Raw genomic sequence first — 26,952 nt, forward strand, 5'->3', positions numbered from 1 at the left:
CCCTTGCATACATGAAGCCTAACACTTTCATGAGATGAGCACATGGTTCTGCTATTGCCGTGGGCTTGACTCACGCTCACCTATGCTTTCTGCATCAATCCCTCATCCAAATCGTTGCCCTGATGTATAACTCTGCAGCCTCTTTTCCCTCCCCAGATACTTCACACACAACAGTAACACCTCTCCACCATTTGCACATCCCATTGCCTTCTTTCCTCCTTATTTCTTCTGCTTTTTCAAGCTGGACTACATCAGAAAAGGCAGTGCATATATCAAGTTTTTAAAACATCCTACTCCATGGTAGCTATTTTTAAGAGTATTTTATTGAAGACATAACTGATTTGCAGCTGTTTCCATGGGGTGATTTGTTGCCACATGACAAGCTCAAAGTCAGGTCAACACAGAGAATTACAGAAGTAATGGAGAAAAAGCAGCAGAGGAAATGCTCTTCTGCAGAAGTGATAAAGGAAATACAAGCATAACCTGAGGAACTGGAGTCAGGAATAACCAAAACTAATGATCTGAATGGGAGTCAGGGATAAAGTTATCAGTGCCTGTGGGGTTTTAACAGCTGAGTCAGACCAAGAGACTCCAGTCTGAAAAAAAAAATAATTCAAACAAGGGAAAATTTAGAGGACTTCATCTATTGTTGTGTCTTCAATGTGTAGGAAACCAAGGCACCCAAGCAGGTTGCAAGTAGCTTGTAGGTCTGGGTCCTGCTGTCTGCTCCTCCATCAAACTCAAAATATCCCATTCCATGGTTCTCTCCCACCAAGACAGTGCCCTAGCCTGAGCTAATGATCTTCCCCATCAGCTACCAGCATCCTTCCAACAAGAAAGTCCCAAACAGCAGCTCCCACACAGCCCTGCTGAGCTTGTGCTCTCATAGCTCACTCTGCTGGTCCAAGATAAAGGGGCTGGGTTTTTTCCTCAGTCCTTTGTTTGGCTTTTGTTTGTTTGTGGTTTCTTTTGTTTTATTTTAAAGGAGGGTCAGCCATGTCACCTCCTTCTGAGGAGCAGAAAATGAAAGCATGGATGCTGTTGAGCTTGAAACACCTCACTACAAGATCTCAATCAGGTCCTTGGAATAACTCTACACATTCTGCTCTGTGTCAGAAGACCAGAGTCCTTTAAAAGAAGGCAATAGAGCTAGTGAGAAATGAGCAATAAGGATGACACCATTTACCATAAAGCATTTAGAATAAGAGTAAAGTATTTGACTCCTTGGCTATCAGCAAGCATTACATAAACCAAAACACAGGAGTAATCTTTATTTCAGTCCAAATCAGAGAATAATCAAGATGGATAGTGTTTTCTAAACCAGTAAGAGAAATGGTATTTAGAAGGTTTGTGATGTTACAATCAAGGGCAAACCAAAGCCAGCTGACACTCTTCTGCTAGAATGTCAAAACCATATTTACACTCCACATGCAGTTTGTATTTAATGTGCTGCACATGTGGAGCCAGACTTCATGTTAGAGACAGAGGAATGCATTTCTGAATTGCTTCATTTAACATCTCAGATGTCTGAGAAGCGAGATTCAGTAGCAAGGATTCGCTCCTTCACTGGCAAGGCTTCATCTCAGGGGAGATGATCTCACTGCTGCGCAAGATTATCAGCTTCAATACAGGAGATCGGGAAAAACTCTGACCATGAGAGTGAAGCTGCTTTGATCTTGATGGAGTCTGGCTGCCAACAAAACACATATATGGCACTCAAGCAATAACTATTCCCTACCCCCAGCTGTCTGCTGCTTCTGTGCCCTTTACCCAGAGACACACTCCATTGTTTCACTCATGCTCCGAAAACCATATGTCTCCAAATTAAGCCCACACTATGCAAAGATTGTCAGAGATCCCATAGATCCTAAATTGAGATGAGCTTGTGGTCCTTGGGGCCTTTTCACCAGTCTGCCTGTGACAAGCAATACTGTGGCTCTCCCTCCTGCCCACACAGTCCTACCACATCACTCACCTGTAGCAGGAGTGTGACTCCCAAGGGCATTTGGGACATGATTGCTCCCGAGTGGACAGTTCCACTGCAGACTGCATCAGCCCAACCACCTTCCAGTGATAGACACTTGCCTCTTAGTGAGCAGGAGGGCTTGGAGCAATCATCAGGCTTAGAAGAAGCAGGACTGAAACCCATCTGTCTCCTTACTGCCTATTCACTCCCCAGAGCTCTTCACAAGGGGATGTAGAGAGGCACAGCTCAGCTCTGCATCTGGCCCAGGAGAGCTATGCTCCCAAGAAAGACCCCAGCTCAGACTAATGCAGCCTCCTCACCCTGATAAGAAGCCAGCCATCAGGGAACACCTCACCTCAAGTTATTTTGGGAAAAAATATTTGGCCTTTTAATTAGGGGCACACAAAAAGCCAAAGAAAAGGGGAGAGACCCAGATAGGAATGCCCTTAAGGAGCATTTTAGACCATGATCTAGGCTGACCCCACCAGCAAGGGACAATCAGCTTCAGTTGTAAAATACCCTCAAAAAACAAACCTTCATTTTCCTATCAGTCAAAGCACAGGCAAGTCCTTTCTTCACCCCCTACAGAGCAGCTCCCCAGTGTTGCTCTGATCCCTTTCCTTCCACCAAAAAAAAACCCACCAAAAAACCCACAAAGAAAGGCACAGCAAGCCAAGGGACACCAAACAAACAGCACTTACCTTTCCTAGGCTAGGTGGGTTTGTTTTATACTACCAGCCCCCACAGGCACTGCAATTGCCTTCCCAGCCTGCTAGGCATCCCCTGGCTCAGCAGGAGTGACCTAAGCTGGTCATTGCTAACGGGTCATCACATGCATCTGGGGAATTTTGGCAGCTGCTTGTATTTAGGACTTCACTGAGCATTAGTAAATAGAGAAATTTTTTTGTTCCTTGGCCCTAATGATCTCTTTCACATTAGATCAACTGTCCACAAGAAAATTCCCTTCTCTATTGTTCTTTAGGACAATTATTTTAAAAACATCACCCTCATCAAAATAGAACTGTAAGAAACACACCTTTGTGTGATTCTCCTCATACTCTTTGGTATTTTCTCACTCTCACACTCAAGCCAGGCTAAAATCAAAACTCATCTCCTGCCTCCTGAAAGCTCCTCCAGGGCTGCCTGGGTGTTAACAACCTACCTCGTGGGCAGTCCTGCTGGGACCAGTGAGCTGCTGCCAAGCATCACTCTGCAGGTTAATATGTGCCGGGGTTGGGGAGATGAAGTAATTCACACCCTGAAGCTATACTGCCAGCCTGTGTCATACCTCACTAGTACGAAATTCAGCTTGGATAGGTGAGGATGTTGGCTGAGGTGATGAACAGTACTGAAGCAGATCTGGATTTCAGTGGAACCGTGTCTAGTTAAAGGTGTCTGTGTACAAATGGGAGTTTCCTGGGGGTTCGGCTGGAACAGGAGGTGAGATCCAGCACCCTACAATAGACATCATGCTCCAATTTGGGATTCACCCCCCCACCCCCAAGTCCCACTCCCATTCGAGTGCAACTCCCCATGCAGGCTGACTATGGTAATTCATGTCTGGGCCTGTTCCTCCACAGACCGATCCATAGCCAAAGCTCTGCCAAAAATTGCCCACTTGGTATAAGTGCACGTACAAAGAGAAGTTGAACTGAGTGGCTTAAAAACCACTCCTTTGGCTAAAGTGCGGCTAAAACATACCATTTCCTTCACCCAGGGTGCCGGGCTCTGTTGGAGGCTGCAGTGCCAGTCTCCAACCCTGCTTGTGTCTTTGTCCTGTTGCTAAATCCACCGACTGCACATGTCCTTGCTGTGTTTTCTTCATTTTTTGTGTCTATGATCTGGGGTAGCAGGCCTGCTCTACTTCACCAAATCTGCTGGCTACGGGCCAGACAGATGTGCCAGCAACCGCCAACCCAGTTGCTTTTATAGCTCTCCTGGGCTTTTTTCACAAATACAACCCAGGTGATTGGGGCACCTTTCTGCATGCTCAATCAAGAGCTAATGGCAGCCCTTTAGTTAAGAGACCTCTGTCCCTTGGTGACCATCCTACCAATTTCTGTGCTGCTCTAGTATGCACCAGAGTGGGCTCATTCAGGGAGGATCTCCTATGCTTCCTCACCCCCGCTCAGATGGACACCAAGCTTTTTTTCTGCTATATGCGGGCACACTTCCCTCAAATAGCGAGTGATAGGACAAAAGGAAATGGTCTCAAGTTTTGCCTGGGGAGGTTTAGATTGGAGATTTGGAAAAATTTCTTTGCTGTGAGGGCTGGTTGTTAGACATTGGCACAAGCTGCCTGGGGAGGTGTTGGAGTCCCCATCCCTGGAGATATTGAAAAGCCATGTAGATGAGGTGCTGAGAGACGTGGCTCAGTGGTTAGACTCGATGGTCTTTTCCAACCAACCGATTATATGATTCTATAACCATTTGGGACAGACGGCGGGGAGCCCAGGGCTGTGTGCAAGGGGGAACGCTCAAGGCAGAGCAAAAGGACATTTCCCAGGGGTGCTGTGTATTTAACGCAGTAAATATCCGCGCTGTAAGAACCACAGCCCGTGTGGCGGCCGGGCCCGTGCCGGGGGCAGCCCAGCGGCGCCGGGGAGCGGAGGCCGCGGCGGCCTGGCTGCGCTCGCGCGTCTGCGGCGCGGGGGCGCCCCCTGCTGGACACGCGCGGGAGGCGCGGCAGGATGGCGGCTTCCTCCGCATTCACCCCCCCTGCCCCCGCCTCGCTCCCTGGCTGCCCGGGCCTGACAAACTCCCTTTATCACTCCTTTTTTTGGAACGTCTGCTTCTCAGCCACCTAGGCTGCAGCCCTGCCTCCCCTCTACCCCTCGATCCTTTTGCCTCCAGAAGCTGAGGCTTGGCAAAACCCACCGAAATCGCACACCTATATCAGAGTGCGTGGCCTGTGACGCCTGGGCACCCCCGGCATGGGAGGAAGGCCCAGGGCACCAGGCTGGGGTGCACCACTCGTGCCCTTGGGTCAGTGCGTGCACATAAAGCAGGTATCGAGGCGATGAGGCAAGTCTATTTTCTGTAGTGCCCAGTGATAAGGGATAACAGGCACAAGCTGGAGCACAGCATGTTCCTCTTGAGGAAAAGCGTCTTCAGCTGTGAAGGTGAGGGAGCAGTGAACAGGTTGTGGAGCCTCCTTCTCTGGAGGTTTTCAAACTTGCCTGGACACTTTCCTGTGCAAGCTGGTCTAGGTGGATCTGCTTTAGCAGAGGGTTGGACTAGACGATTTCTAGAGGTCTCTTCCAACACTGGCCATCCTGTGATTTTGTGAAAACCCATGGGAGCTGGGAGTGTTTCCTGTCATGGAGCTGGTTGACACCTTGGCTATGTCCCCATCTCCATCCTCTCTTCCTGTCGTTGCATTCTGGCTGGGACCCCTCACACCCCAGAGCAGTGGGGTCTGGAGAGAGGCAGTGAGGCCACACAGAGGCAGGGAGCAGTGTCCCACAAAACATGGCTGGGTGAGCTTAGCCCCTGCAGCAGGGAAGCACTGGCACTTCAGGAGTCTATTAGACCTCTGCAAAGCCAGGAGCAACGTGAAGGGGGAGAAACTGACCTGGTGTTATTCCTCTGTGAATGTCTGCTCCTGGCCTCGGTTGAGTCAGACACAGGTGAGGCAGCCTGCTGGCCTGAGCCAGTGAGGCTGCCCCAAACAGGGATGGAGGAACAATTACATCTGAGAGATGGGCTCTGATGGATGAGCTCTGGGACTCTGTCAACACATCTAAGGCGTTACTGGTCCCAGATGGCTGCTCTGTCCTTCTGTCAGGAGCTACCATGCTTCCTAGCTGGAGCAGGAGGAGGGACAGGAGGGACATCTGCCTGAGCTTCAGCCAGCATGAGTTGCTGCCGGGCTCCCTGTGCAAGTCTTTTCTTTGCTCTCAGGTGAGAAGATGAACCATAAAGCCAAGCTGCTGAGATGCAGATGTCCAGGAGGATGTCCAGAGGTGCACTGTGGTAGCCTGCAGCAGAAGGTGGTCCAGGCACATGAGGGTGGTGGCACTTTTCCCTCTTCTGCCACTCGCATTGCTTGCTGGCAGCTTGTCTGCACAAGAATCAAAGGCTGAGGAACTAGCTTGTGGCAGAATTACACCCTCACTTACCGATCTCTGATTTCCTATGGCTTAAACACACCAACCCGTTAGATTTCATTTGGGCCATGAAATCCTCTTACTCTCTCTGGAGTGCCTGATGTCTCCATGTTACACAACTGCCTTCTCAGAGTGGTTTTTCCAGAGTGGCTCCCCAAGAGCCATCACAGACTGGGCCTCACTTTTGGGCACCCTCAAGCCTGTGGCACAAAGCCTGCAGTCCTTCCTAGCACAGTTTGGGTAACACAGGACAGAAGGGATCCTTGCCTGTACAAGTCATTATATGGCACAAATCTGGACAAACTCCCTTTGAATCCTGAGTCATCTCCATTGACTGTGGCCAGTCTGAAGGTCACCTCATTGAATCACATGAGTACTATTTGCTTTATTCCTTCTAGAGAGAAAAAAAAGCAACAGCAGAGAGTAGAGCGGCACAGCTCTACTTGCATATTTTGACCAGAAATGAATCCCACATACAGTAGAGACTGATGTAACTCAAGCCCTAAGCATGTGCTTGCATCCTGGAATTAATTGCCTTACGCCCCTTGTTATTTATAGCCCTGCTGCCATTCTCAGCAGCTCCACGCTGCGTTCCTTCTGCCGCGCAACTCGACTGGAGTGCGCTGCCTCCTGCCAGGCCCGCGGCACCGGCGGCAGCTGTGTTGTGTGTGCAGATCACATAGCAACTGCGCAAAGCTGCCTGCCAAGGAAAACCCGCCCCGCTCCCTCGCCCCCCTGGCCAGTTATTAAATGAAGGCAGAGAACAAAGCAGCAGACAGGGAAGGAGAGGCGTGGGGAAGAGAGAGACCAGATTCCTTGGCTAGTGATACCTAAAATCTCCCTCCAAAGGCAGCCCGGGTTTTTTTCCAGCGCCAAGGGCTTCTGCCCTTGGAGCAGGGCTGGTGGGACTGGCTGACGCAGCTTGGGAGGGGAAAAATTATTCCCGGCATTGCTGATAAAGCCACATATTAAATCACACGCAGTTTTCCAGCTCTGAGACAGCTTGCTGCACCTCTGTCATCAACAGCAAGAGCGAAGCCCGGCAGGAGGGTGGGCACGTGGGAGCAAGGAGGCACAGGGGTCTGGGGGACCTGGTTGTGATCTAGTCCATGGCTGCTGCCTGTCTTCTTCTCTCCTGGGTGAAATCTGTGTTAGGGTCCCAAACAATCTGGCACGTTGATGCCCTGGATGCACTGCTGCAGCTGGGACAGAGGCATCTGCACCGGCCAACAAGCACAAGCTGTGGGCTGGGATGGGGGCAGGCTGGGCTTCTGCTGCACGGCTGCGGCCAAGCTGGGATTTGGCCTTCCTTCAAGGATTTCTATCTGCCGCCTTTTGCATATTCTGAAGAACTTTCCTCTAAGTCCTTAGATTTCTTTTAGGTAGGACTTTTACCATGCCTCGAACCTCTTGTAAGCAGCACACCTCTGCTGGCTGACACCACAAACCCTGGGGTTCTCCCACTGACCCCCTGCTCGCAGGAATGCGGAGCGGCAGCCCAGCAGGTGAGGGAAGAGCCGCCAGATGAGCCCTCACACTGACAGGGCAATTCCCACCTAGGCATGGTAGAGCCATCACCTTTTACAGCTGTTTTTATGCATCACACTGAGTGGCTCTCCTTTAGAGAAGTGTAGACGTTTACCTTCCACACAGTCGCTGCTTTCTGATCAAAAGAAGCTGAAGGGGGACCTGAGCAGTGATTGGGGCTGGAGCGGTGGCATGTGGGCCAGGATGCCACTTAGGTCCCTTCCAGCTGCAGCTTCTGCCTCCTGTGAATGCCAAAGCCTGCAGGAGCCAGACCTCAGGAAGAAACAATCCACAAGTTTCACACATCAGGAAATGCCAGTTTTACACAGTCTGTTAGAAAATATTTATGACACAGTAATCAGATTCGTTTTATTAAAAAACTTGCAATAAAATTCCTTGGAATTCGCCATCTTAACTTTGAGAGTTGCAATATTTTACTAGTACATAATAACACAGTCTCACTTATTTACATTATAATCCTCTATATAACAAAAATAGCCGTGTTGTACTACTGAATAATGCTTCCAAATATTAGCCTCAATATGTCTGTACTTTCCCCAGCTGGGTCACTGTCCATGCTCTTTAGCATTTACAGTACATAACAAAGCAAGAAGGAAAACAAAATAAAAAGCATGTGCCTCATGGTTTCAGGCAAATCCCTTTAAGATGGTAGTTCTCCGACTCCCACATTTTTCAAGAGAGATAAAGTGCATTGGAGGGGGAGATGTACACGTTACAAAACGTCAGCAAAGAGTTATATTTGCAATATTGTACAGAAAGTAATGCTAGAAAAAAAAGGCTCGCTTCACAAACTGCTACTGCATGGTTTTGGCAGCAAGTCACAGGTAGCAGGAGAGAAAAAATAAGCTAACTACAAGAAAAAGAACCACCTATGCAAATGCCACTGTGTGATTTTGCCATGGTCTTGCATTAGGTGTTTCAGAATCCAAAGTGCAGCTGTCTGGAGAAAGGAACTTTTAATTGGGTTTTTTTTTAATGTGGAGATGGGTCATTTCCACAGTCAAAAGAAACACAGCGTGGCCAGCCTGCAGCAAGTGACTGCCTTACCAACAAAGCAACTCCAGTCCAAGCCACGCCCCAGACATGAGAGGGCCATAGCACAACCAGATGCGCAGCGCCTGAGTGTGACAACCGTGTCACCTCCCAGCTTGCTGGGGCTTGGCAGGAGCTGGGCTGAAGGCCTCCAGTAAATCCTCTCCTGCTGTCCACAGCAGGGCTGATTATCTTAAGAGAATTTCACTGCGACAGCCCATTGTCTCCTAACTGGAAGTTAGTTTGGTAAGCTGTGCATTGATCCATATGGTATTTATTTTGTTTGGGATTTTTATTCCCTTTTTAACATTGGCATTTGCTGGTATGGCTCAGAAGCATGTGAGGAAAGATGTGGCTGGAAAAAGCTTTGGAGCCATCACTGAAAACCAGGATCCTTCTGCTCTGTTCGTGAACTGCGAACAAATGGGACACCACCTCTTTTTGGTTTGCTTATAAACTACTCTAAATAAAAATAATTCTCTTCTGGAAATGGATGGAATGTATATTTTGACAAGTACAAAATCATTTAAAATGTTCACTAAATACAAGGAACATCTTGCTATAAAAATAACAGGCCCTCCCACCCACTGTCCCCTCTTTACATTTCTAATTATAAAATGGTACAGTCATTTCAGTTTCCTAACATGAAACAAGAAGTAAGGATGGTATTACGTACACACGGAGAACACTTAGACAATTTGACATCTGAAATAACTGTATACATTCAGAGCAAACAAGCATTTTGATCTTGCTATTGTTTTTAACGCTACATGGGACTGAAGAATCAAGAAAGAAACAAGAAAGGGAAAATGCTATTTCTTCTTTTTTCCTCTCCTTTTTCTTCCCTTTTTTGTTCTTTTTCTTTTTTTTTTTTTTTTTGCATTCATGCCAGAAATAACTAACTTCCACTTACTCACAATTACAACAGTTGAGAGAGACAAGATTAATTTCAGATGGAAAATTAATCTGTTGGCTTTTCATTCAAAATCCACATTCATCGTTCTTCTCTGTTCCTCTCTTTGAACCATAGCTCCTGATCCGAAGGTGGGATTTTGTTTCTTGAAAGAGAAGTGCCAAAGAAGAGCAAGGGAGCCGAGTGGGTTTCCAGCCCTGCAGGGGAAGCTGTGTGGCAGAGGGCAGCCTTCTCCCTCACTTGCTGTCCCAGACTGCAGCTGCCATCTGCTACACAGAAAAATCCAGACCAAAAAGTCCATCTGGCATTCCTCTTTCAAATCCAGAACTATCAATTAGTTCAGGTAACAGCTTGGTAAAATAAAAGCAGGGCGTGTGTTGGATCAATTGTCCCTATTTAAAAAGTTTGTGAAAACAGCACCTCCAGCCTCATTTTCCCTCGCCCCTAAAATATTTCATGGCATTGTTTTGCAGTGCTTGTTTTAACCAAGTCAATTAATTTCTGTCACACTCACATGTTTTACATCTACCTATGCAACAAACAAGTCAATGCTGAAGTGTTCTTCAATGAAGCAGCAAGCCCGGTCAGCACTGCTTGTGAAGAAGCTCGGCTGTCCTGAACTTGCCAAAACCCTTGGGCCTATCTTTCATTAAGCCCTTAATCTGAACTTTGGCTGGCTCCTTTCCCTGCCATGCTGAATCAGTCTAACCTGCTACAAAGAGATATAAGCAGCACAGAATCCAAGAGAGGAAGCGTGAGTTTGATCCCATGATCTCCTTTACCTGCAACAAAGGTTCACATTACAGCAAATGCCTGTGAGAGAAGTTGGGAAGGCATAGGCCGGATTTCTCTGTCATTTCAGTCCTATGAAATGGATGCATCGCAACAGCAAATGAAACTTGCCTTCTCCTGTTTAGAGTGTCACAGAATCACAGAATGGTAGGGGTTGGAAGGGACCTTTAGAGATCATCTAGTCCAATTCCCCTTCTAAAGCAGGGCTGCCTAGATCAGGTCACACAGGAACGCATCCAGGTGGGCTCTGAAAACCTCCAGAGAAGGAGACTCTGCACCCCCCCTGGGCAGCTTGTGCCAAGGCTTCGTCACCCTCACAGTAAAATAGTTTTTTGTTATGTTTAAATGGAACTTTTTGTGTTCCAGCTTCTGGATCCTATTCCCAATAGACCAGTAACTTTGGCCCTACAACAGGGATCTACTAGAACAATAAATGGTTAAAAAAGTCAACTATTGCTAATGAATAGAAATCAATGAGTGACTGTTGGTTTTCTTGGTTTGCACAGCCTATAAATTCCTGTTCCTGGCTTATTTAAAACTATATGCTTAGTTGAGAGCTTCTCTACAGAGAAGTAAAGTGAAGGGATGAGCCTCTTGGAAAGAAAGCCTGGGAGATTCCCAGCTGTCCATCTGAAAGGCATTTCCTGCTGTTATGCAGAACCTCTATTGTCATTTCAAGCCCCGATCAGTTGTCACAAGGATTTGTAATCCAGAGATTTATAAATAAAGATTTATACCCTGATCTTGGTCTTTTTATCACAGAATCTGCTCAAAGGGCTGTGGCATGTGTGAAAAAGTTTGTAAGGCAAAAGGCTGGAAGATCTACATGATGACTACACTACAGGTTTAACATGGATGGCAAATTCTGCTTTATGAAACTGTGTTGCACTGATGAATAAAACACACAGAAGCATTAAGTGATCTGCAGATACTTGCCAGGGCAACCTGCCCGTATGCAAATGTCTTCTGAGCTAAACATTTTTCAAATTTGACAAGCACTTCTTTTTATTCAGCAAGGGGGAAAGGAGAGTGAGTTAACAGGCTTAGCAACAAAACTGCAGATCACAAAACAGATATTCTTTGAGAAGGATTAAGTTCAGGGCTGGATCTGCCTCTGGCGCTTGAGTTCATTTTGTTAACAAAATAAGAATGTACCCCAAACAAGTAATTCAACAAGAGAATGAAGTGCTGCCTTTCTTGCAGTGACTTCCTGTGGATCTGATCAAGGGGCTCATTAAAGTACTGAGATCCGAGGGACCTCTTATCAGGTGTGATTTCAATGATCTTTTCTTTTTTTTCAACCTACATCTATAAAGTCTTTTTCTTTAGCGCCACAATGTCTGTCATTAAAAAAATCTACAAATGGCAGCTGCCTGTGGTTTCATTACAATACAGCTTCCATAGTCATATCGAGGTACTTTTATATGCATACATGGTAATTTAATTCTATAGAATGCTCAAAGACTGAACTACAGTGCTATGGTTGTTCTGATCCTGGTTTTGAGGCTCTAAAGTAGTCAGTATGTTAAAAAAACCCAAACCCTCCATAAGTGCTAGGTCTGTATCCTCACCAGAATGGGAAGAGATTTGGTACTGCTGCCTTACCACCTCTGCATGCACACATTATGTCATTGGTGAGTGCAAAATCCTGCCCATATAACTTTTTGTGTTCTCTACCTACTGAAGAGACTTTTGGGAAGGGAGTTTAGTGAAACCCATGAAAATCAAAGGATACTCAGAGCGCAGACTGTCCAAGTTTCATCCTGCAACCCAGTCTGAGTGAAGATCAGCCTTGCTAAGGCAAACACTTCTACCTGCTACCAGCTCATGGAAAAGATGATAAGAGAGCCTCAGATGCCAGGGAAGAAGAGCTCGGAGAGACGCAAGATCAGCTAAATTACAAGATTGCCTTTCTCAGAGAGCTGCCTCATCCTCCGGTCTGTGGCCCTGCGCAGGATGTGCCCCTCTGCCCTGCTTCCAGTGCCACGGGTGGGCAGTCACGGTGTGAGCCTGCAGGATTCTGTGCACAAGCACTTGTTCGTCAGAGGGCACCAGAGGATTTGGTTTTTTTTTTCCTGTCTGCATGCTGAAGGCTGCTTTCCCTTCTGAACAGCCTGTGCCATGTCCTCAGCAACTGAATCCCACATATTTAATGCCATAGTGGGCAGCAGTGCCGAGGACTCACACAATGCTCGGGATGGGACTTAATCTTCCCCAAAGCTGCAAATCGGGAGGGTTTAATTTTACCCTGTGAGGAATCTCAGTGGACAGACTAATGTTAGAAAAATGTGGATCTGCAGATTTAAGGCTTTCATTACAAACATACATCTGGAGGGGGGTGTGTCCTAATACTTATGAAGCACCTCAAATTCCCAAGGCATTTCACAGGTTATGTATACAAACAATATTATTAGCCAGGTCCTGCTTCAGGAAAACACTGCCCTTTGACACGAGGGGCTTAATTATGCTCACAGAAGGCCCTTTGAAAATAATGTGATTTTGGTACAAGTACAAAATTAGTCATAAGTGCTTTTCTGAAGAAGGACAGAATAAAACATTTACTTAAGTGCTTCCCTAAGTTCTGGCTTCAGTGATGTGTAACCTCACTTTGCACTTCTTACTGCTTATCAGTGCTCAGAGCTGCACAAAACCTGAACACAGGGCTGGAAAAACATCTTCCCTGAGTGAAACTCCAGGTAGAACTGGGAAAACAATAGCAGAAAGACTCTGTGCCCAAATTTGCTAGGACACCTCTTTTGACAGACCACGTTTTGGTGGTATCTAAAAAGGTTTCACCCTTCCTCTGCCAGTGGCCACCATGCACCACAACTAGTACAGGGTACTTCAGAAAAGAGTGTGGACAGTGCAAGCTTCTCTTCACTACTAGAAATACGGGTAGGATGTCAGTTACTCTATGTGATACCCCTTTGAGCACACCTCCCTTTAATGGTTTTGCTGGCCTACAGACCAACTTCAGTCTGCTGGGAGTTTCTCCTCCTGCCTTGCTCTGCTGTGCTGTGGGCCACTCTGCTATGGCAACAGATAACTGGTCCATCTATCCTTTGAGATTAACTTAATGAAGTTTGTGAAATAAAACAAAGACTTGGTGACAAAACTTGGTGACTCTGAAACCCAAACAGTTTGGCCAGGAGTATTTTTGTCTGTGTGCTGGGCCACAGTGGGCAGGTGTGAAAGGATCACAGACAACTCAGACATTGTGTTTGTGATGTTCCTGTGACATACAGCACCCAGGCTCCAGCACTAGAGAATAAACTGTAGTAGCCTGTGTACTTTCCATAGGGAGACCTGACTGTGTGTAACCAGCTTTACTCTTTCCTCTGCAGTCATTTGCGATGAATTCCATTTGTGTGTGAAGGGCCAGTATTTGGTGTGAGCACCACTTAAACTCCATTTCAGCATTATTTCCAGAGCTTAAGTGAAGCTGATGTGGTATGTTGTGCAAACACTTGTTCAGGAGTGAATTTCAGCATCAGTTCTCCTGATACTGCTGTGAGCCTTTCCCACAGTAACAAGGAATAGAGAAGACATTAAAGACATTCCTTAAAGACATTAAGGAAAATATAACTACTGAAATACAAATATTGGCAAGACTGACCAAGCTGCACCCTCTGGAATGATCTCTAACTTTCTTTTTTTAAACCAAGCAGATTTCCAGCTGCCTGTATCTCTTTAATTAAAGAGAGATGTCCTTTCAAACGGCTTACAAGAATGTAACGGCACATTTCCAGATCATGGTTTTGAAGGATGATTAGGCTGTGTGCCTTTGCCTCAAAGTTACCCTGCAATTTATGGACTAAGAACATCAAAAAAATTAAGCTATAAAATGAACTGAGTTCTAACTGGACCGAAAAGCACGGAGTATAATTTTTCCTTCCTCCTGTACTGAAGCAGCAAGTCGGCCAAAATTTAAGGGATAGTTATAAAGACATTTGTTCCTGAATAAGGTCTGACAACTCCAGTTTTGGCTGTGAGTTGGTTTCCACATGTAGCAAGTAAATCCACAAGGAGATTAAATTCTGCAGGAACCCTAACAGTTGCATTTTGAGATGCTACCATGACACTGTCAAGGCAAAATATTTCGCCTCTCCATGAAATGCCAATCTAAGATGAACTGTTGGTTCTTCGGACTTACTCAGGAGTCAGTAATGTGATTCAAATCATCTGACTGTCAACAGAAACCACTTACTCTTCTGTAACAGTAAACTAAAAGTGCTTCTTCACAGCTGAGTATCTTGACTGAAAGACAAAATTGTACACTGAACAAATAACACAAACTTCTACTTGGAAAGCAGAGCTCAGGATGAACTAAATAATCATCACATTATTATTTAGGTGTTTCGATTACATTAGTTCTGTTTAGTTTAAATTCCCTCCTCTCTACTCAAAATATTTTGGCATATGGATCTATATACAAATTGCAAGTATTCCATTATGCTTGTGACAAAGTTGACAAGGACTCTGGAGGGCACCTAACCACCTGAACTCTTGTCTTCCATAAGGAGCAGGCAAAAACTGCCATCAAAACATAGGAAGTGAAATACACTAAGTAAAAAACCCCAAATAAACCAGGAAGCATTTCAGCCAGCTGCCCTCTGTTTCATTAGCAGTTTCTAACACCGGTATCAGCATCTCCAGACCTTTTCTAAGAAAATTCTTGTCCTATGTGTAATGCACAGCTGTTAACAAGCAGCTCTGGAAACCTCTCAGACACACCTTTAACCTACCGGTCAGGTTTTGGTCTGTAAAACTGAGAAAAGATATGATATTATACCTCATCTTCTTTTCCGGCTACTGAATTGTGACTTGAAGGAAGGCCATTAATGTGCTGACAACTGCTAATAGCATAAAATATAGCAAAGGACTACAAGGACAAAGTGAAGCTTTAAGCTTTTCTTTCCTTCACACTGCGTGATACTTGTCTAGAACAGAGCTCTAGGTGAAAGTCGACATAATGCAGTTTTAGCCCAAATCTCAGCAATCTCTGTTAATTCAGAGTTCTCTTACCAATAAAGGCCTTCAGAATACACTGTTTCCAAGGCTTCCACTTAATGAAAGGAGGCTTCACATTAATGCAGGGTGCTGGTGCACCATCCTTCTGAAGCCATGTGTACTTCAAGCAGAAACAACAAGGCAATGATAAATCCTGGAGTCAGATCACGAAGTGACCAGTGAACAGGAGTTCAGATTTCTGGACTGAACTCTTGAAAAAGTTGGGGTCAGTCAACAAAAACAGCGTCCACCCATAACAAGCTATAAACAAACAAACATACATAACAAACATATGTCTTTAAAAAAAGCAACCCAAAAACCAAGCCCAAAGAAACATAAACCCAATCAAACAGGTGTAGAAAACACTCAAGCTGTCATTTCAGTTACGCATTTATGAGCCACTGAGGAGTGACATGACTGCTCTCAAGCATGTGGGTAAACTGGAAGCGTTCATCTCCCATCTTTTGTGAACAAAATGAACGTATGCAGATGATGAAACCACATCCAGGCAGACACAACTGTTGCTATTGCTTTTCGTGACCGTCTCAATGAAGTGTGCAGGAGTGACAGTGCTCTTGGAGGCATGTGCATGACTGGTCCAAATCCTAGAAAGCTGACTCGGTCCCTTTCTGTGACCCTCCCCTGTAGTGTTGGATCTCTGGTTTTCAAGACTTCACCTCTTCACAGTCTTGATCAGTGGAAAGCTCCACATCGGACAGTCCAACCTCCATTGCCATAATCAATGAAATATCCGAATCACTGCTGACTGCTGGCTCCTGTTCATCTGTGAAGGGAGAAAAGACAGGAAAAGAGCATTAGGGTCATGTCTTTCTGCAAATGGGATCCAGAGGTTTCTCCACCACTGAGATAGTGCTTAGGTTCCAAACTTTGCTCTTATTGAATGCCTGTCTAAAGCATTTTGAAAATATCAGAAAGTTCAAGCTATCAGTAATGAAAAACATGATGACAAGGATCCTAGATGGGGCTCTCCAGCCAGGCTCTTCATCTCCATGAACTTCCTCCCTCCCTGTCCTTTTCCTCAACCTGGCATCATGCTACTCTCCTGGCAAAGCCAACCAGTTAAGGACAAAGTCACAGGCACCCGGTGGAGGGGCTAGCCATCAGGAAAACATTGCTAACAGAAAAAAAATCTGCCCAAATCCTCATTGGGTGACAGAACCTGTGTTAGCAGAGACTTTTAATAGGGCACAGGGCTAATGTCTAGAAGGAGCAACATGTGTGCCGTTTGTTCTGCCCCAGGACTCTGGACCAGGCTGCCTGCTTTCTCAGGTGCCTTCTCCAGTCTCTTTTCACACATTCCTCTGATTTGAAGATACCTCTCAGGTTCTTGGTTCAGGCCAAAAGGATCTACCTTAATCCAGCATGATCCCAAATCCAGTAAGAGTCAGACTATTGACTTTTGGCAAACTGCAAATCCCATCAAAACCACAAGCACGGATGGAGTCGCGTTTTGATTCCACAGCACTTACTACATGTGTATTTAGCAGTAGATAAAGCCAACAGATTTGAAAGGGCTAAAAGCTAATTTTATTTCAAGAACAATCAGGAGAAGCAAAGCACACGGGATCTCTGGGGAGATTTTTCAAAGGCACAAAAATCCCACAGGTGGCTTAGTCTTGGAGAAAAAGTTGATGGTTTGTATTTTAAAATGGTTTCATTACATTGACATTTATACTGTAATAAAACAATGTGTTTAAATCTGTGGCAGTTTTTCCTTTAAACATTTTATTTTTCAGACTATAGATGCAGAGCTTGACTGATGCTAATCTAAAAGTTGCAGATCTAAGAATTAATAAGTAAGAAACATTAAGGAGGAGCCAGGAAAAGAACAACTCCTCACAGTTTAATTATTCACATGAAGCTAAGTAGGCACAATTAGTTTTCTTTCAAGAGCTGCAGGATTTAAAAATCTGGTTTAGAGAAGAAACATGGATTCAACTTGTTCAGGGATTAGACCTGATGTTCTGCAGAGAAAGCTTGAATGAGGTCTGTGTTATTCAAACTGAAAGAGCCAGTGCTTTCCTTTACAAACTTTCGCAGTTTTCAGTCTTTATACTTTCTTGATTGCAAGATAAATAACTAATGCACACAACCTCTTTATAACTGTATCCTTTTTTTCTTATCAATATGGCAGTAGTAAAACTTCAAGGCTTTGCTTCTGACTTGAGGCAGAGGAAGTGCTTTGGACCTGAATTCTATCTCCTGTAAACTTTGGTGAGCTTCAGTGATATGGAACCATTAGGTGAACTAATAGGATTCTTAAAAACAAGGAAAATGATGTTTCAAATGTTGATTGAAGAGCAAGTTTCTATTTGCATGACAGAGCTCCCAAGGCTTAGCCTTGCTAAACAGCCCCTTGAAGCACTCTTGAGAGAAAGGTGATTGTCATCTGAACTAGCAGTGCAAGAAAGGAGGACTGGCTGAATGGTGACAGCCACATGCGGGCTGAAGAGGCGGGATGAGCTGTCAACACCAAATGTCTGAGCATAAAATCAGAAGTGTTTACGCTGCTGAAATGTTATTTCAAGAACTTTTGTTTCTTCTAGGGTTGCACAGCAGAAAAAGATCTCAACTGAGTTTGAGACAGGCAGATAGAATGGAAGCAGATTTGCAGCTCACCTACCAACTGTCTAACCTATGTACAGGAGCATCCGCTTCCCAAACCAGCAAACTTGAGTTTTACATTAAAAATCCTACAGTTATTCAAATTCTTGGATCTTAGTTCTTCCAAAGTGTGGGCTTTGTAGTTTGTCTTCTTTGGGACTGAAGTGCAAATCAATAGGAACAATGAACAAAGGATCCTAAAAATGCCCATACCTATGCCCTAACATTGCTTATTTCAGTGCTGTGAAAGTGCTTAGGAACATGAATGCTCCACCTGCCTTGCTTACTAACAATGCAGCAGCTCAAAATCCTAAAGTGGTCCTTAAAATCAGCACAGTGGGGAGAAAAACTCAAACATCACCATCCCTTATACCTTTCCTCTCAGGGAAGGCATCAGCACTGCTATTCCTTTGGAAGACATAGATGACACAAGTAGATTAATGCACCCCTCAAAATTACTCTTCTGAACAGAAATCTTGCTACTGATCCGAACGTGCAAAGGATGAAACTCTTGGAGGTTGCAGAAGTTACACCATATACCGATTGGCTGTAGGTAGGTGGCTGCAAGGTCTACAATCTGCCTCACCAAGGCTTTTCCACACAACACAGACTTTCTAGACTGTAGTGGGGCTTTGGCTCTTATTTTTTTGGCCATCTGCTCAATAACATGAACCAGCAGAGTTAGTGATATTTGTTATAAAGGTAAGCAAGCCTCAACTAAACTGCAAGTGCCAGAAGCTTAGCCTGCATTTTGCATCTCTGGTTTCTAGATCTTGTTTACAATGACAAGGCTTATACAATCACAGAGTTTCTACAGAAGATGTCTGATTCACTGTTAAGAACTTTTATGACCTTTTGGCAAGATTTTTTAATTTTGGTGCTTTTTCTTAAAGCCCTGAAGTCAGGTGAGGATCTCAACTTTCAGTGAAGGTCTCAACTTTCACTTAAAAATAAGTGAATCTTAAAGAGTAAAAAGAGAATAAGAGTTTAAAAACACATTTCTAGATCAGAATATCTGATTTAGGATTTGAGATGTTTGAGATTGGCAATCCTATGTATATTTAACAACATACACTACAACACTTCCATTGTGTTTTACAGCACTTCATGCCATCGGCATAAAGCCTTTTGCTTAATGAAGCAAAAGGCACATCTCAAGCTGCTTTTTAGCCTGAGTGCTAGTGCCTGCAGCAGGCAACTGAAGCCCTCACTGCCACATTTCTCTCACGTCAGCGAAACACAATACACTACAGTATGCTGCCTACTTCCAGACAGACTTTTTCCACTCACTCCCTGACACACATTTGTTTGAGAGGTGCAGTCAAAACGACTCCTTCTCTAGCCAATATTACTTTAATCATGCTAACGCAGGAAGAATATCACCACCTAGATAGCCCTACACAGCAGTGGTACAGCCCTTATTTGTTGCAAATTTCATTAAGTTATGTTTATATTTGAGTATAGTTGCAATCAAATAAGGATGAAAATAGCTAATTATTCTGGTGCATTAAAAACAGTAAGACTGCACACTACTAATAGTTATCTACTGCTGCTGCTACTCCTAACACTTGGAGTAAGTCTGTAGCTGTTGCATGCTAATAAATACTCCAAAAGAAAAAGGTCAGATGATGGGTTTCTAAGAATTTGATACTGTTTGCAAGAGTCTTGGCAGGGATCTAAGCATTCAACAGTGAGCAAAAAGTGCTTTTGCAAAAACATTCACCTGCCATGTGTAGGTAAGCATACAGGTATGGGCACAAATTGAGATGTACTTGTGATGACCTACTCGAGAATGAGGAACAACCTGATGTAACCGTTGTGGGTTTTGCACAGGCCTCAGTTCTGCTCACTACTGGGCTCCTCCCAAGGAGGCCATGTTCTAACACTGTTCTGATGTCCCCAGGCCATGGGCAGTGCCACGGGGCTCTCCTAAAATTGCTCCCGCTTGTCCCACAGGCTGAGATCTCTCCCAGGCTCATGGAGCTGGAAAAGCTGCAGAACTCCATGACTGGGATAAAAGCAATTTGCATGCAGGAAATCATCCAAAAAATAAGAGTACGCTAAAATGTTACACAGCAAAAGCTTCTCAGCATTGAATGCATATAAGGCCTGTATAAGACGACAGACTGTCTAAGATGATAGCCTTTCCTCCTCTGGACCTTCAGGAAGTTCTCTGCTATTACACTCATTTGTGTGTAGGTGGACAATCATCAGTTATTACATTTCAAATGAGAGCTGTGTAATTCATCTACTCAAAGTGTAACTAAAGTCAGCAATCTCCTATTCTTGTGGATTAAAAACAAGGGCCATTGCAATAAACAATTCATTTGGGAATCACTCTCCCTTCCCTCATTTATTATCAGCTCTCCATGAACTAATTCAGCATACTCAGTCCTGCTCCACACACAATTAAACCCTTGCACAGGGCTGTGCAGCTGCTAATGATTTTCTTCATCTCACGACAGTCAGAGGAATCAGAGGGTAAGAAAAACCTGCTATTGTGCAACTGACTGAGGTGTAACCTATTTCCCTAGCTATAAAGTTGAGCATTTAGCACAAGAAACAAGTCTTTGTGGTAGATGGCCAGCTTTGAGGAGACATGAGTAATTATTGATTTCTTAATCTAATGAAATGCTGTAAAAAATGTATCAGTTATAATCCTATCCTTAGCTGGCAGAAATTGTACAGCAGACAATGGGATTTTGTCTAAAACCTCATATTAACAATAAACATACAGCAAAATATGACCTGATTTCACTATTCATTTCACATTCTTACTACCGTGAAATATACCTTATTTCAGAACTCTTCATTTTCTGAAGATAGAACTAAGCCAAAACATGAAATCCCCGGTGACAGGTATGCTCTCAGATCTGGACAAGTACCTAAATTTATGTATTAGCGTGAACCTTATTTCAGTCCAGGGCTCACTTCTACTAAAAAAACATTATCCTGAGTCAGACATGTCTAGAAGCATTTTGCTCCAGAAGAAACCAGAAATGTGACCATCTGCTGGAGCTCTGAGGACCTGAGAAGCAAATATATCCAGAGTCATTAGAGGCATTCATATGGGAGCTTCATCAAAACGGATTCTGTTCAGCATTAAGCCACAATGAGCTGCCAATTTCAATCAGTCTTACTCAGATTTTGTTTCCAGTATCAAAACCACCAGAACACTATTAATCATATTTGATTTATGACAGGGGGAGAGAGAGAGAGAGAGAGAGAGAGAGAGAGAGAAAGACAGACGTTCCTGGAGCCCTTTATTTTCCTTTGTCTGCCTAAGAATGCACTTTACCATTATAGAATTTATTGCTCCCTTGTACTGCAGCCTTGCCACAGCACCGTTTTGCTGCTTACAATCTAAGAGGAGGAGCGTGGTCCTATGAAGTTAATATCTCCAATGGCAACTCCTTCCACGACAGTACCAATCAAGTTTCCTTTATTGCTAAGACCCTCTTCTTTAAAAACACAACTGCTCTTAACATTATTCTCAAATTAATCATCCAACACTTCTTCTGGGATCATTTTATAAGCAAGTCTCAAATTGCTTCCATATCATCTTGATAATCGTAATGCTTTAGAACAAGCTGTAACTGCACTAACAAAACAACTAAAATACAACACATGGAAAAAAAAGTGCCTATCAAAATTTCTAATGCAAAAGAAGCAGTGGGAATAAGTTTGAGGAGAACGGGTTATAAAAAACCTATTACTAACGTGGTCCTTTTGTACACAGAGGCTAATAAAATGGATGAAGAAGTCTGTCTGGCTACAGCAGAGAACAAAATACTGGGGAAATATTTTATTGCTGTTCCCTAGCATCAGGGAGAGACTTATCTGAGCAACAAGGGGAAAAAGTACTTGAGCATGGTAACTACTTTTGGAAGAAAAGGTTAGAGTCTTTTCCATAAATAACAAGCCAGACCTCTGTGAATGTACTAATGGCAACAGGGCTTCATCCAGGGGATAAAGCAGATGACGTCTGAAACACAGTGCAAAGATTACCCAAATATCAGCACAACAGGAAGAACCAAATGCCGTGACCTAGCAAGATTCATTTACGACAACATTTCAAAAATGTGTTAAACTGGATCAAACCCCGAAGCAGTTGAGAGCCTTTTATACAATACAAACCATTAGTGTCTCTCCTAAAGCAAACATGTTTATTTTTCTAAGTGAAAAGGCAACAAACTTTATTCCCTTAATCTTTCTCTAGGATATATGTTTTGGTGGAATGTACAGGATCTCTTAATGGAAAACAGTCAAAGACACACAGTCCATTGTCTTCAAACATCCTGCAGTATGAAGGGGTAACATCATCATCATTCTAGACATGACCTACTGAGATGGAGACTCACGACTCTTCAAGGTCTTCACTGATTCTGGGTGCCTAGTTCGGATACCATAAACCTGATTTTTCAGTTAGGGCATTAACTTGTGTGTTGCATGCACCAAGCTTACCTCTACTAACTTCAGCCACAGTGCCAGTACTTGGCACTTCTGAAAATTGTATCTCAAGTCAAGCATCAAAAAACAAAGGGGAAATTATTAGTAATACAACCAATTTTCTGATGCCAAATTGCGGAACATGTTGTACTTAAGCAATAAACTTTAACACCAGTTATCTGAGAAGACATTTTTTGTTTTGACAAGACCAATAAAGCCATTCTCATAAATGGTGCAGAAGGTATTAGCACCCAGATGCTCTCTACAAAAAAAAAGGGGGGAAAATCCATTTGTCTCAATGAAGACATTATGATACAAAACACGAGGCAGATAGCAAACACATTTGCAGAAAGCTGAGCAAAGGGGGAAGAACACAAAATAGATGCTATTGCATGGAGACAGCTGGACCTGACTGGCTGGAAAAGCAAAACATTTTTTTCAATTTATATGTATATCTATCTTTAATGAGCACATACTAGCTCCTTCGAATTTTGTCCATGAATCAGAACACAAGGCTTTTGAAATTCACAGCACTTACTAACATTATTATAAGAGTCAACACTTTAGAGATATGTCTTCTCTCTATGAGAGGCTGGCTGACATTTTGGGAGCTCTTGATCAGCTCTGTCTTAGTGGGGAGCTGCCAATCCTCTCTGCAATACAATGAATGCCTCTGCCAAGAACAACACCAGAAACCCTAGCATTTTCGCTTTCAGTATACTTTCCTCATTCTCCCTACTCTTATGGATCATGCACATCATATTCCTGTCCTGGGACCACTAGGGAAACTTCCTCTGTGACTTAGATACTGCAAAATCATTTTATCTTCCTATTGGAAACTCATTCAAAATATGATCAGAAAGATTACTTGAACAGTCAACAGAGTCACCACACTAAGGTCTTGCACGGACCTCTATGCTCTCCTATCAGCTAATCCCCATATTCAAGGTCCTTCACAGTTTATCTGCACATCTTATTCACTACAAAGTATTTACTTCTGCCTTTGACTGACCCCACTCTTCAGTCCCACACTCTCCCCTTGTTTGACTAGCAGACAAGAATCACCCTACTCCCTTCACAACAGGGCATTCAGCCTCTAAACCTTTGCAAAGCTGCTTTTCCCTTCTCCCTCCAAGCCATCCCACTGGGATGGGAGGGAAGATGGGATGGGATGTCTGGGAGGGAAGAGTGACAGTGGGATGTCACTGGACACCCTCCTTACTGTTCCCCATCAGCCATCCTCAGTGCCCAAATATTGCAGCAGAGGCACCTCTGGTTAGGACTGCATGTTATTCTCATGCCCACAGTATGTTTCAGAAAGAAATCTGAATACATTTTCTTCAATGTACAGCCCATTAAAAACGATTATTATTTACAACATGCAAAATTATTCATGTATTTGATTGAAAATCAGAAAATGACATCTCCCCATAAAACAGGAAGATTCAAAAACTCTGAACATGGGGGTACAACAACAACAACTTGATTCTCAAGTACCTGAGCTACCTTTGGTAATATATTACATAGTCAAGGATCTTTAATTCTAAAAGAATTTAGCTACTTCTGGTAACATCTTGCCATTTCCTAGATCACTGTAAGTATCCTAAGAAACATTAAGTTTTCAATTTCACGTTAAAGAACAAGTTTAATTCAATTCTTCACCAAATTCACACACAAAAACACCTCTCTTAGGCCCAGATGGAACTAAAACTACTACCATCATGCAGTTCCAAACACTGCTACAAACAGTTCTTGTCCAGGTATTATTCTCTAATAATTTCTTATTATTCTTCCATTTAACTCTCTGTATCCAGACCAAGTTTCTGACTCAGATGAAGTATAGTTCTGTGCACCGGCAGCATAACAGAGTCAAGAAGTGGAAGTCCAACTCCCCAGCCCTAGCTCACTTTCCTGCCACCTATCCTGAGTCAGCTCTGCTATTCCTTTGTTTGCCCATGGGGTTGACTTAATTTAAAAAAATGTCTGCAAACTACCTTGGAAACCCTTTTTGCTAGGCTTGCAGCTGAACAGGCTGGCTCAGGCACAAGGTGAGTACTGCAGCCAACTTCTAGAAAGAACTATACAGAGAGAAGCAAAGGGACTCCCCCTTGCACGCAACATCTGCAAGCTGTCCCAGTGGCACTACAATGTTATACATCAAAAATGTCAGATGTGTGGCAGGGAGACTACTTTTTTACTTGTTTTTTTTAGCAGCTGATAAATGCCCAGAGCTCCTTGGTGTTGATGCAAAACAAATAGCATTAAGCGATGAAGGTAAACATAATCATGCTTCGTCATGTTAGCAGTGTGTAAGGGATACTACAAGAATTCTTCCAGTAGCCAAGGTGAAAAAGTGTGGCAAGACACATATCCTTTGAGAGGTGAGCAAACACCTTTAATACCACTTCCAGCCTTTTAAAAATCTGAAAAGATAGCAGGTATGTGACCAAAGCAGAGGCAAATGCTGTGCATACTAGCATCTGTTACAGGTGACATAGCCTGTTGGCAGGCTGCCGTAGTAAAGACACTTTTACAGTCAAGAACTATAATCACACAATTTAATTGTGTGTATCTTGGTTTCCATGGGCTATACTGGTGACTGCTATTGTGACCAAAGCTTCTTATTTATATTTCAAAATACCCGTGGTCAGCAGTGTGCTCTGTTTCCTGCAAGCCTGAAAGGAGAAGGAAATTACAGCCTGACTCAGACACATAATGTGCTGGACTGAATGAGCGAGACAGTAATGCTAAGAGAAACTTCTGTTCTGTTCTTAGGGAACATAAGGAAGAAATATCCTTTCGGGGATCTCCTTTTAGAGATGTACTGGACAAGACCACACAAATCCCCCAGAGCAGTCACACTGGAGAGGTATTGCAATACTCCCAGAGGTATCGCAATATCCCCAAGCAGGACATAATATTAAACCAGAAGACACAACCTAAGCTAGTGATATCCCAGACTTATTGCTTTGGTCTGATCATGCTGCAGAGCTGTGACCTCACATTGGTGGACTCCACAGCAGAGGAAGCTGTCACAAAGCCACCTGAGATTGCTCTTTCTCGGGACTACAGATCCCTGCTGATCCCACCTGCACAGCAGCTCTGCTTTGCACTCTGCTCTTGGCAAAGAGGAAGAAGAAAAAGGATGCTCAGCCCACAGGCACTCTTCCTCCTGCTGCAGCAACCCAAGAGTCTGTCCCAGAGCAGTTGTGGCTGGGTGGTGGTGGAGGCTCAGCAAGGTCTGCTGGCCCACAGCAGGGCCTGGGGGAATTTGCAACTGTCGCCATGATCTCTGCCTAACAGCTTCAGCACTATTGCTGAAGGCACTCAGGACCACAGGCCTCCTGAGAAGTGGGAATGCCACCTCTAGTGCTCAGTGGTGCTTGGAAGAGCAACCCACCAAGGATACTTGACGAGACTAGGACATGAAAGTGGACCTACAGAGCAAGGCTGTTGTGATCTCAGATTGCTGCAGCTTTTCTTCAAGCTTCTCACTTCAGCTCATGTATGAGGTGACTACCAGCCAGCGAAAATCTGCATGGGGGCAATTAATTCTGAGAACTTGATGTGAAATGTAGGCTTCTGTCACAAGCAGAAAAAAACCCCACACTTTTGTTCAATCACTATGAACTGCTTCCTCAATTACAAGTATGCACACAGCTGTAACAAAAAACAACGGCTTGCTTTAAAGACAACTACTGTTAAATTTTGAATGAGAGGGTTGTGAAAGCTCATGTTGGTCTGGCCGGCTTTGTCATGGCAGTATCATGGCACGATTTTCAAATCTGTCTCTTTAAGTACCTTTTTTCTGCAGGAGCTCTCAAAACACCTAGGTCACTAGCACTAGCAAAGCACAGTACTGAGGAATCATAGACTGAACTTTCAAGAGCAGTTACAATGAACATCTTTGTGCAAAGACATCACAAAAATGCCTATGCAAATATTAAGAGGATTTAATGAGAAAACACACAGGGAGGTGGCTGAAAAGCTCAACAGTGTTGGAGTTACTTGAATACAGTGCATGTGTATCTTCTCTCTCTCACATATAGTCCTGCCTTCCTTTCCAATGCTGCTTACACTGGGATCCACCTGAGATCCCCATTGCATTTCCAGGATAAAGGGGTAAGATCAGCCAGCATCTCCTGGGTTCTTGAACTTTGTGCATGTTAGTAGGAGCCCCTTCCTCACCATGCATGTTGGTGATGGTGATGCTTGCCTGAAATTTAATTTAATTTAATAAAAATTTCACCCAGGGATACTTCCTCATTAGATATTAAAAAACTGCACACAGTAATGAAGCCAAAAGAGAGAAATCCTACAGCGGTGGTGGGGGAACCTGTGTATTGGATATGTCATTTTTACTGCTGCCACTAGCAAAATGCAACTTCTAACTGTGTAACTTCTACCTTAAGGGGAAAAGTCTTCCATTTTGTTCAGTGTAGGGAAATGACACGCCTGAGAATGTGTCTGGCTCTGTTGCAGCAACAACGCCTCAAGCAGGGCACAGC

The 26,952-nt window shown here is 44.0% G+C and overlaps 1 protein-coding gene across 2 annotated transcripts in view; it reads right to left on the minus strand.

The window, feature by feature from the left end:
* Positions 1-9,250: 9,250 nt before the first annotated feature.
* RNF150 (ring finger protein 150) overlaps positions 9,251-26,952 on the minus strand; it is a 131,947-nt gene continuing 114,245 nt past the window's right edge. For both annotated transcript variants that reach the window (XM_061992104.1, XM_061992103.1), the window contains exon 7: positions 9,251-16,154. In XM_061992104.1, the coding sequence (XP_061848088.1) occupies positions 16,110-16,154 (45 nt within the window). In that variant the 3' untranslated portion in view covers positions 9,251-16,109. The remainder of the gene's footprint in view (positions 16,155-26,952) is intronic.

Source organism: Colius striatus, chromosome 3 (genome assembly GCF_028858725.1).
Source record: "Colius striatus isolate bColStr4 chromosome 3, bColStr4.1.hap1, whole genome shotgun sequence".
Lineage (NCBI taxonomy): Eukaryota > Metazoa > Chordata > Aves > Coliiformes > Coliidae > Colius > Colius striatus.